This window comes from Brachyhypopomus gauderio, unplaced genomic scaffold (genome assembly GCF_052324685.1).
Source record: "Brachyhypopomus gauderio isolate BG-103 unplaced genomic scaffold, BGAUD_0.2 sc43, whole genome shotgun sequence".
In the NCBI taxonomy this organism is placed as follows: domain Eukaryota; kingdom Metazoa; phylum Chordata; class Actinopteri; order Gymnotiformes; family Hypopomidae; genus Brachyhypopomus; species Brachyhypopomus gauderio.
The window spans coordinates 1355998-1366941 of NW_027506869.1; the positions used below are offsets into that span (position 1 = coordinate 1355998).

At 48.1% G+C, this 10944-nt stretch overlaps 1 protein-coding gene across 3 annotated transcripts; it reads right to left on the reverse strand.

Moving 5' to 3' along the window:
- Nucleotides 1-251: 251 nt before the first annotated feature.
- Nucleotides 252-9937, reverse strand: LOC143486010 (U3 small nucleolar RNA-associated protein 25 homolog). 3 transcript variants are annotated; one of them, XM_076985777.1, is made up of 14 exons: nucleotides 9335-9937; nucleotides 6490-6675; nucleotides 6320-6359; nucleotides 5268-5424; nucleotides 4875-5162; nucleotides 4507-4595; nucleotides 4184-4382; nucleotides 3900-4096; nucleotides 3331-3547; nucleotides 2667-2869; nucleotides 2042-2224; nucleotides 1835-1944; nucleotides 1328-1573; nucleotides 252-1246 (listed from the first exon to the last, which is right to left on the reverse strand). In XM_076985777.1, the coding sequence occupies exons 2-14, from the start codon at nucleotides 6588-6590 to the stop codon at nucleotides 994-996; spliced, it is 2283 nt and encodes a 760-aa protein (XP_076841892.1). In that variant the 5' UTR covers nucleotides 6591-6675; nucleotides 9335-9937; the 3' UTR covers nucleotides 252-993. The 3 variants fall into 3 exon arrangements, with proteins under 3 accessions (XP_076841892.1, XP_076841891.1, XP_076841893.1); XM_076985776.1 differs by lacking the exon at nucleotides 9335-9937 and having other exon boundaries at nucleotides 6490-7797; XM_076985778.1 differs by lacking the exon at nucleotides 9335-9937 and having other exon boundaries at nucleotides 441-1246; nucleotides 4875-5159; nucleotides 6490-7795.
- Nucleotides 9938-10944: the final 1007 nt, after the last annotated feature.

Consider the following 10944-nt stretch of genomic DNA (forward strand, 5'->3'; position numbering starts at 1 on the left):
ACACTTTTCACCTGATGGATTAAATGCCTGGTACGTTAGTATTATAGACACTTCTAATCCTCACAGATATGGCATGGGCCTGGATTTTGTTTGTCTCGATCACAAAGTCAAGCTTGTGTATAGACATTAGAATAAAAGCCAGTTATTTTTAAAACCCAGTTTAAGCTGACGCACCCGCTGACGGGCGCAGATGACTAACACCTTTGGCCGGCCGGTTTAAAGTGAAAGAATGAGTCAAATTCTGCTACCTGAGAACACAGAGCAGATCCCACCATCACATTATTACTGCGGTCTGTGCTCTGAATTAGAGGAGACAACCGTGGACCACAAGCGATTGTCTTCATTATGGGCTGTTTATCACACCGTTTTTCAAATCATGAAGGTTAAGTGCTCAAACTCTCCCGCCTCCGCAGATAATTGGTGCGGTCCGGCCACGTTGCTACAGGACATCACCTGCAATCTCTACAACGATGCAACTGTCACCGTTTCGCAGTTAGTGCCTGACCAGCTCGAAAGAAGCAAACACAAGAACATTAAGCTCTGAGACACGAAAGAAAACACACTCGAGCAGTTCCGTTCCAGAGACCTTTCATTTGAAAACGAGATAAAAAACAAAAAATAGCACTTGCATTTATTTAATTAAAAGCTCTACTACTATAAACATCGGTGGACCTTCCTTCGACTGCGCACGATACACCCGTTTTCTTTCTGGGTTTGTCTCCATGACGTGGACATCTGTTTGAGTCCCAGTCCCAGACTTCTCACCGTCTTTCTGGAGAAGCTGAGGTGCTATTCCAGTCCATAACGAACGCTGCCCTTTTATAAGGAAGACAGCAACGAAGGACCGTTGGTTGTGTTTGGTCACCATCTTCCACCAAGTTCTAATGGTCTGAATGAACCTGTCCAGAAGTGAGGAGATGCCGAGATGCGCGTTACGTCCACATCCCGGCCCCGCCCACTGAAGATCGCCCTCTCTCACTCCAGCCCCGCCCATTAACCATTCTTCTCCTCTCCGGTGACAAACAGGTGAACAGACTTCTTGGAGCGGAGCATGTGGGCAGCGCGTTCTCCGCCGACCACGCCCGCTAGCCTGTGAGCGTCGTAGCGGGAGTACAGCACCGTGCAGGTGAGGGAGGCCACGCCCTCTAGGGAGCCCACCTGCAGCATGTTGCACACCTCGCTGTAGAAGTGGGCGTAGGTGGGCAGGGCATAGAAGATGAGGTTCTGGATCCCTTTAATGGTGTACCTGGGGTGGACATGAGAAGATGGAAATGTAGAGGAGACACACACACACACACACACTCACACACTCACACACAAAACGCACCTCTTGTAAAAGTGGAACCTCTCGGAAAATAGCATGAGCTGTTTTTCTCCTCTCTGGAAGTAATGGCGAGCTTGTGACACCTCCGCTCGCTGCGAGTACTCGCTGACGCTCGCGAAACTCACGTCCTCCTTTCGCAGGTAGCTCCGCAAGCGTACGAAGTCGAAGTACGACGGCACGTAGACCAGCGTGTGGGACATGACCGAATCCCTGAACTGGGGAAGCACCTTGTCCACAAAGAACTGGAACCTGACGGACCAGCAGAAACGACGTCACGCATAGAAAGGCAGATGTGTCCCAATGTTTGTGTGTGTCTAAATCAACTGTACACAGATTCGAGTACTGGGGGACAGGATGATTGCTGAAATTACTAAAGGAGACAAGGATGCCTTAAATCAAAAGGACAGAGCAACTTGTAATCTACTGCCAGAAGTGAGATAAATAAATAAAACAAGTGAAGGAAGGGCTGTGGTAAAGAGCTCCCCCTAGTGTGTGCTGCAAGACTCGCACCTGGCATCCTGGTCCATGAAACTGTCGGCTTGGAACGTGTGAAAGACGTGTGGCAGTTGCACCATCACCTGGCAGATGGAGCCCGTTTTGGGCAGGTTCTTAGTAGCAACCTGATGGAGGGGCAGAAGAACAAAGCGTCCGTGTTCACTGCAAAACTCCTTTTTTAAATACGATTGATATCTGCACCCATTAAACTACAAATCCCACCTGCCCCCGGTAGTTGTGGCAGTGTTTGGAGAGGATGTTGTTGATCTGGGGCTCCTGGGTGGCACTGAACACCAGCGTCTGTCTGTAGTAGGACGCCCAGTTGTTCAAGTTCCACAAGCGCACGCGCGAGAAGTCCACGCCGTGCGAGTCCAGCGGCTGCAGGTTCATGTGTTTCAGAACGTGCTGCGAGGTGCGTGAACAAATTCAGCAAAGGCTCATGGGTAATGGAGTTCCCTAAAAAGATTTGGACTCCACACTTTCGATTTGGGTTCTACAAACTGTAAGGCACTGGCAGCAATGTTGACATCAAAAGCTAATCAGATATTAAACTCCCACCAGAACAATCTGGGGTGGGTTTCCCGAAACGTTCGTAGCGCTAAGTACTTCTTAACCTCGTACGTTTCATACGAGGTTACGAAGTACTTAGCGCTACGAACGTTTTGGGAAACGCACACCTGGCTAGTTTCCAGTGCATTTATACTCTCGAGCAATTTAGCATGGTGGTAAATGCTTTAAAATGGTGTTAAATGGGTTTTAAAGCATATACCACCAAACGCCCATCCATAAACCTCTGCTTGCCCCCAAAGCCACGGCGACGGCTTCCACGACAACCCCCGCCGCTCACCAGCATGTGCTCCCAGTTCTGCATGAGTATCACGTCGGCCTGGTCGACGACGAGCAGCTCGACGGAGGACAGGAAGTCGAAGTCGCGCTGGGCCTCCCCCTCCGCGCCCAGCAGGGTGCGCAAGCCCAACGGAGACGCGATGATGACGTCGGACGAGTAGAACGGCGAGTAGAGACGCATGCTGCGCTTCAGGAAGGACACGCCTGTAGAAGCACAACAACTGGTTGGTCGAGGAGAACGGAAACACCCCTCTGCTCATCTGGAATATCCGATTGGTCAGGAGGCTTGGAGATCAAAATGGTATTTATTAGACGGGGCTGACTGGCAACCGGTGGTTTTTGAGGCATCTGTATCGCAAAGACCAATATCACGATAATCTACAAATGATATATTGTGCAGCCGTAATCATTATGGAGTGCTTTAGACAGCCCCGTAGTCTTGTGACCCTCCTCCTCTGAGAATGAAGCTCTCTGGTTTAAATCGTCGGTTTTCAGTCCGGTCCTTTAAGGACTCGAGGCCGGGTGTTTAGAGCTGTTCAGAACCAGATCAAAGATCAAATCAAGGTTGCATACAAGTGAATATTTGGGCTGGCTAGTGCTGCTGGGCCGGGTGGAGATCCACCGGTCTAAATCAGACGGGGGTGCGGGTGCGGACCGCTGCTCACCTATCCTGAAGTGGTCGTCCACGTTGCCCGAGAACACGGCGAGGTAGTCGTCCGGCCGGTGCAGGTTGGGCGGCCTGTCGGTCGGTTCCTCGCCGTACTCGTCCCGAAACCTCTTCTTGTGGCTCACGTCCATTTTCTTCCCCTCAGTCTCCAACAGGGCGATGAACGTCTGCACGACCCGCAGAGCACCATCCCGGAACGGCACCAGGATCAGGACCTATGGCAGGAAGCACAAACAACCAGCCAGTTCTTTAGTATTCAACGTGTTCGTTTACTTTATTAGCGTTTGTCACGTTTATCAATATTACAGCGTGCGTGCTCCCTGGGAACAGAACCCATGACCTTGTTGCTGCCAGCACCTTCATTTACCTGATGTCAATCAGAACAAACAAAACAAAAGGTTGGAACATGAAAAACCTCTGGATTTGTTCAGTCTTTGTTTGGGGTAGTACCAGAGGTGGGTGCGCATGCCATCAGAAACACAACAGACAAAACCCGAGGGGGGAGAGACTAGGGGAGGCAAGGGGAGGGGCTAAGACGTAAGGGAGCGTGGTAAAAGTGTATTTCACCTTGGGCCGAGTGAGGCCCTGGTCCCTGAACTCCTCCTCCTCATCCGCACCTTTGACCTTCAGCTGGGCATTGTGGGCAAGGACCCTGGAGTTGGCCTTCAGCACATGGTTGAGGGCATGGAGGCAGTACGCCCGACGAACCTCTGGCCCCTCCTTCAGCGGAGAGCATTCTGGGTAATACACATCCCTGTAGGACCCTACAAACGAGAGTCGTGTTGTTGCATTCAAACACCACTGAAAGCTTCTAACACACTCAAACACCACTGAAGGTGTTTCACACATACCCATAAGTCTCAGCAGCTCCTTCTGCAGGTCTGTGAGTTCCGGCACGTCTCCCCCTTCAGGGTGGGAGGACCGGTTCAGGGACCGCCAGTTTGGCTCCAGCGCCTTGTGGAAGGAAGGCAAGGGCAGAGAGGGAGCCACGCCCACCGAGGGAAACCGCTCCAGAGTGTTCACGCACTGCAGCGTGCCCAGCCTGGGCCACTAGGGGGCGCAACGCCAGGGTCAGACACTTGCACAACACAGAATTCAACTTAATTAGCAATTCCTGGCTTGGCAGAGTGGTGCAAAACTCCAGCCCAAATGTGCGTAGTACAGCGGGTCATACCTTCACCTGAGTCTTCGTTTTAGAGCCCTCTGAGATCATCTTGACCTCTGCATCACTCAGCTCCGTCTCCACGTGCTTCACAAACGTGTCTGTGCACGTGCGAGACAAGGTCGTGACACACATCCACCACCAGCAACACACACAAATCTCCTCCTCAAATGCAATAAACTACATCACACAGACTCAGTCATCAAGGTGTTACATATGTAATAACTATCGTACGCTAGAAAGAGAACACAGGGCACTTCTGCTACCCTATATTTACCCTCTTGTGGTCATGTGAATTCTTGTAGCCCCTCCCCAATCACCAGCTGGTTCAGTTTTACGATAGGCCCTGGTGTGAAAGCGGTAGCTGCCGGTTCTAGTACCTTCCGTGAGGTGCTGCTCCTCCCGCTGTGGCTCCTCCTGTCCCTCGTCCACAGGGAGGTTCGTCTCCAGGCAGAACTCGGCCTCCTGCACCTGGTCTGTGAACTCCTCCTGTGGATCCTCCTCATCGTCATTCTTCTCCTCCACTCTCTTCATCCCTCCTTCCTCAGGTTCTTCGTCTGTGGACTTCGCTGGTGCTGCATCGCCCTCGCCGTCATCTTCCTCGTCTTCATCATCATCTTCGTCACCGTCCTCATCATCATCATCTCTGCTTTGATCTACATCGCCTACTTACGAAACGGGAGACACAGAAAAGACAAGGCCACACTTTAGCAAGTCAATAACTTTAATAACTAAATAATAAGGTGGTTAAGGTCGAAATTCAGGGAGCCAACCTTCGTTCGAGTTGACCAGTTCCTCTTCCTCATCATCATCCTCGCTGTCTTGCCCAGCCGCATGGTTCATTGTTGACAGCAGCTGTTCATACGCAGACGGTTTTCCTTCCCCGTCGTCTTCATCGCTGTCGGGCCCGGAGTGCTCCGGACTGTTGGGCTGTGAATGGGACCATTGTATGTTACGCCAATAATTTACTGTCAGTCAACTGAAAAACATGTCATACAACCCCTGACATTCAACGTATTTAAATTAAGGCGCAAAAGTTAGTTACCAGTAAATTAACTTATTACCTAACCTAGTTAACTGCGGTAAAGTTGGTTTTACATTCGCATATCTTTTTTTTTTTTTTTTGCAATCAATTAAATTGCTTTAAATTGCTTGCTGGTCAGTTTTTGTATACAAATGTTTAAAATGCTTTTAAACGGTCTTAATACCACAAAACAAGTTGCATTACATAAAGTGCATGATGCACAACAGCCTACATCTCTTAGTTTGTATTTACACCCTGAACACCAGTCACTTTGTGGAACACAACTGGTTTTGTAGTCATATGATGGACTGTTTAAAAGGTATTGACATTTTTAGACAAAAACTGACCACTACAAATATATAAGATGTATAAATACCAATCCAAGAGTTGTAGGTTGTTGTGTAGGATACACTCTGTGTAATAAACCTTGTTTTATGAACCTATGGACTGTTTCCAACCAATTCAAGGGTTCTAGGTTGTTTTTGGTGGTCTTATGACAAAGCCTTTTGAAATAATTGCAAAAATCATAGTGCGCAGTGCTCTGGGGCCTTAACGAGCGCCACACTTGCGTACGTGGTAAGATAATTTGTAGACGGTGCCTTAGACGTCGCAGCGATGGCAGTCGTACATTTAAAATAACATGTTTACGATTTAAAATACATCTATTCCTGACATAAACAATTTTGTAGGTGTTTGTCTTGGTTGCCAGAAATGACGTGAAACCACATTCACCGCAGTACCTAGATTAGCTAACCTAACCAGCACGTTAATGTAGAAATATTAGGAGAATTCGGTACTTACCAATCGCATAATGTGTGTTTTCTCGTGCCTCTCAGTAACACTAAAATAAGAAGGAGAAACAGTTATTACGCGCAGTGAACTAACGTTGGGTGCGAAGCCTCTTTGAGCCAGGCGATAAGCTCGCTCGTATTAGCGACTTGTATTCTTCTGAGTTGTATCGCAGTGCTTACTTATCATGAAAGGGATGTTGCTCTCCAAACTCTTTCAGGTGTTTCTTTTGCTTTTTCGTTAAAGCCCTCAGATCTTGATGTTTCTGTCTCCTTTTCCCCATTTTGAAACACACGTGTAGATCGATAGCGACTCTTCTTCTATTTGTTTACGGGTAAATGGTCCGCTACGTTTCGCTCTGTCGCCACCTGCCGGATTAGTGTAACATTGCGAAGAGAATGCGCAATGTAGTCTAGTTTTAGACTAGCCAGGAGACCTCAGTTTAGGGACAGAATAGAGCAGTGAAAGAAAAGAAAAGAAACACAATTTCGATGCAGACAATGCCAGTAATTACGTAACTCAGTCTTGGGGCTCTGTCTGTGGCTTATGCAAAAATAAAGTTTTGATTACAAATTATGGGCTACTTCTAAAACACCACACCTTGGTAGTTTACTATTCTATTATAACCAACGTGAAATCTTTTAAAAGATAAAAATTCGGTAGTCACATTAGTGAACTGTTCATGAAGCTCCGCAAAACATGATCTATACGTCTCAGACTTATGCTATATGTGATTCGTCAAACTTTTGCACAGACGTGTATCTGTAGCGTTGCATGCTATATTTAGGAATAAGGGACGCGAATACATCTGCGTGTGTAAAGAAGGCGCGTGGTTCGTATGTGGGATAAACTCTCCTGTGCTTTTCTCTTTGCGTCGTGACTGGTCTGACAGGAGACGTAGTAACCCAACTGCGCATGTAGGAAAATATGCAACTGGAGTTGATCATGAAAAATGATAGCATTATTCTAAACAAAAGCACGTGTGGGGTTGCCATGCAGCGCGTGCTCTCATTTATTTATTCGCTTGTTTACCTCACACTGCTCACCTTGCCTCCAGCTTCTGACACCATATGGTCCGTGAATATACAGGGGGATTTCTAAGCATATGTCTTGCTGGCGATAGGTGCGCCTATAAATAGCACGTCGGCAAGCAGCCAATGATAACAAGGAGATCTGAAACAAACGGGCCGGGCCGGGCCGGGCCGGGCCCGGCCGGGCCGAGGAGAGGTGGACTCTGAAAGGGGACAAGGGTCCCGGGAAACCTTGGACGAGCACCGCGCTCTTGTCTGGCCGTCCACACAAGCAGTGAGAATATAGTCGGATTGACAAATTGTCTTGAAGGCATGGTGTCCAGACACAGATTCAATCTACTCCGAGGTTAAAAATCGAGGGATCTAATCACATTGCGGTTGATAATTAATATAATCCACGCTGACCTGCAGCTGGACCGCACGTGTTTGATCTGGATTCTTCTTGAAGTGCTTTCCAACTTTGGGAAAAAAACGATGAAACAACGGCACTTTAGGAGAAAAGCACGCAAGCTCTAATTAAATCGGCCACATCAAAATGAGAGTGGCTGTAAGATTTAATTGGTGGGGGGGGGGGGGGGGAGGGGGGGGTGTTTCCCAACACAGCAAAGCACATCGACGGAACAGCAGCTGGCGGCAGATGGGGCGCGAGCGCGCGTGCGTGCGTGTGTCTGTGTGCGTACAGTGGCTGAAGGCCAGGATGCTATATAAGATTCCATGTGTTTCTTTCGTAAAGGAATGTAAAGTCTGAAAGCACTTTCAAAGTACACATAAAAATGGATTATGGGGACTAGCATAGACCTGTTGCAGCAGAACCTCTAAACCATGAGTACAGTACTCCTGTTTTATTTGAGAACCGAATATTAAACCTTCATATACTCTTAAACCTCGCATATTGAACACAAACCACGTTCTTGATCGTGGCTGTGCTAGAATCGATCACTAGAGGGCAGCAATGCATCGAGAAACACCAAGGATGAACAAGGAGACGGTCCGAAAGAGCGTACTTAAGCAGTACGCACTAGAGTTCAATGTTCTTTCAATAGGTGACTGGGCAGTGCATATACATCCTCGGACATACTACGTCCACCATTTTATCTCCATCATATGACATGACATCACACGATCATAGTTAAATGCTCCAGTTGAATCATGATGTAGGACAGTGTGCTGCAATCGCATACTTCAAAATGGCTCCCGATTCAAGTAATCCATATGGGTACGTTTTACTTACTGTTTAATGCATACTATGTGTTCAGACATACTTCCCTTTATCGCATACTGATTTGGTGTACTGTATAGGAGGGAAGTATGGCATTGTGGACTGAACCAGTAGGTTGGTGGGGTGGGGATTGTCATGTAGGAATTCCAAAACACACATATTAGTTAAAACACACTAAAACACTTAGAAGTTTAAGGACAAACAAAGAAACACACAAGTGTAGGTGTAGATATACTGCAGATGTAGGCTGAATAACAGACGTATCATGTGGTGTAGGCCAGCTGGAAAATGAGCAGGCAATTGCTAAATGACCCACTCCCAGTCTGTAGAATTTACTCTCTCTCTCTCTCTCTCTCTGTCTGCCTTGCTCTGTGCTGTTGCTTCTACAGATCAGACACAAAGCACATATCAAGAGGCACTCATCTTTCTGCACCAAACTGCCTTCTAGTGCTGGCCCAGCTTGGACCAGCATTCCCCAGACACACGTCAGACACACGTCAGACTCACATCAGACTCACGTCAGACACACGTCAGACACACGTCAGACTCACGTCAGACACACGTCAGACTCACGTCAGACTCACGCCAGACACACGTCAGACTCACGTCAGACTCACGTCAGACACACGTCACTCACGTCAGACTCACGTCAGACTCACGTCAGACACACGTCAGACTCACGTCAGACTCACGTCAGACTCATGTCAGACTCACATCAGACCTCTCCTCTGAAACCAGAAGGGAGCCTACAGGACACACTACAGACTGAACACTCACCTCAATACTCACTAAACTAAGGGTTGTTTACAGTCTTCCTTTACGCTGTAGGTAGTCCTGTAGTTTTGTAGTGTCCTCTCACTTTGGCATTGGCAAAATGCTGTGAATGTAAATCAGGTCAACACATGTGATTAAACATCCGAGTGAGGTGGTCAGGAGAGGAAAACACGTTCACATGTCTCAAAGCCTTACGTAGAGAGAGAAAGCATGCTTACCTCACCATGTCAGTGTCAATGTGTGAATGTGTGACAGTTTCATGAACAACTGGGCGACTGGTAGGTGTTTGGATAAGTGTTTGGAATATCAACAGCTGAGAGAGAGTGCCATACACAGGTTGTTTTATGGATGGGTGACCGATAGGTCTTTGGATAAGTGTTTCGGATATCAACAGCTCTGAGAGAGAGTGCCATACACAGGTTGTTTTATGGTTGGGTGGCTGTTTGGTGATTGGGTAAGTGTTTGAGACATCAACACCTATCAGACAGCAAAACAGCCCCAAGGAGGGAACGTGACTGAAAAGCCCATTGGCTGTGTCCTAGAACACAGGGCAAAGTGACTGACATCAGCGTAGCAGAGAAACAGAAACATGCTGTGGTTCAGTAGGGGACTGGGAATACCACTGAGAGAGAGAGAGGGAGAGAGAGAGAGAGAGAGAGAGAGAGAGAGAGAGAGAGAGAGAGAGAGAGAGAGAGAGAGAGTTATAACCTCAAAAGGGGGTGAGTTTTAATATGATTCTCTGCCCTTTCTCCTTCTTAACCACACGCACGCTTGTGTTCCGTCCCTTGTGGTTTTTGTGTTTTTAATGAGAATTCTCCATAGGACCAAATGGAGGGATAGGCCGGAGATTAGATGACAGAGTTCCTGCAGCGAGGAGAAATGAAGGCTCTCGTGTTGACTTTGCGTTTCACGTGGAGCGCGCTCCCGTTCGCGTCAGTACGGGCGTTTAATAAAAGGGCCCGTTTGTTTAGATAGAGTGCCTAACCGCAGGTGAAGTAGCGTGTGTCAGAGGGAATGTCGGTGCGTGGCCCAGCGCCCCCGGCAACTCCGGAACATTCCGTAGTCACTGATGACAACTTTATGATTTCACTGCTACTGAGTCTAATTGAGCTGCCTGCTTCTACATGTGTTGTGGCTTGTGCCCTGTCGATATCCATCTCCTGATTACGAACTCTGCGTCCGTGTCATTTCTCAAGGCTCGACATGGACTTACAGAACGAAAAGTGTTCGCTCACGATCTGAAAGGACGTCTCAACGAGGATTAGCTGAGACTGGAAGCTGAGTGCTCACCCAGCACTCTTGGGCCTCGAGCACGAGAGGGTGTCTTTGTTTTAGCCTGCTAGCTTACTGTTAGCAAGTGTTGCAATAACGGACAGACGTTGCAGCCCAGACAGCGGACGAGCCTGTCTTTACCAGCAGAGACATGTCTACACACACTCGCACACACACTCAGGTTGGGGACCAAGGTTGTGGACAAACTGCAGCTTGCTACACCTTGACTTAAACACAAACTTGACTCCAAACCCAACCATCCGCTTCTGTTGACCATGTGACCCTGACACTAAGGGTGACCTTCACCTCAGAAACCGATTCTTTGTTGTTCACCTCTGCCA

Excerpts from the sequence above, each read along its gene's own strand:
- LOC143486010 (XM_076985777.1), bottom strand. The coding sequence starts at position 6,590 with ATGGGGAAAAGGAGACAGAAACATCAAGATCTGAGGGCTTTAACGAAA. Across the intron at positions 3,548-3,899 it reads AGGGCCTCACTCGGCCCAAG|GTCCTGATCCTGGTGCCGTT; the intron begins GTGAAATACACT and ends TTCCTGCCATAG. Across the intron at positions 1,574-1,834 it reads TTCATGGACCAGGATGCCAG|GTTCCAGTTCTTTGTGGACA; the intron begins GTGCGAGTCTTG and ends CTGGTCCGTCAG.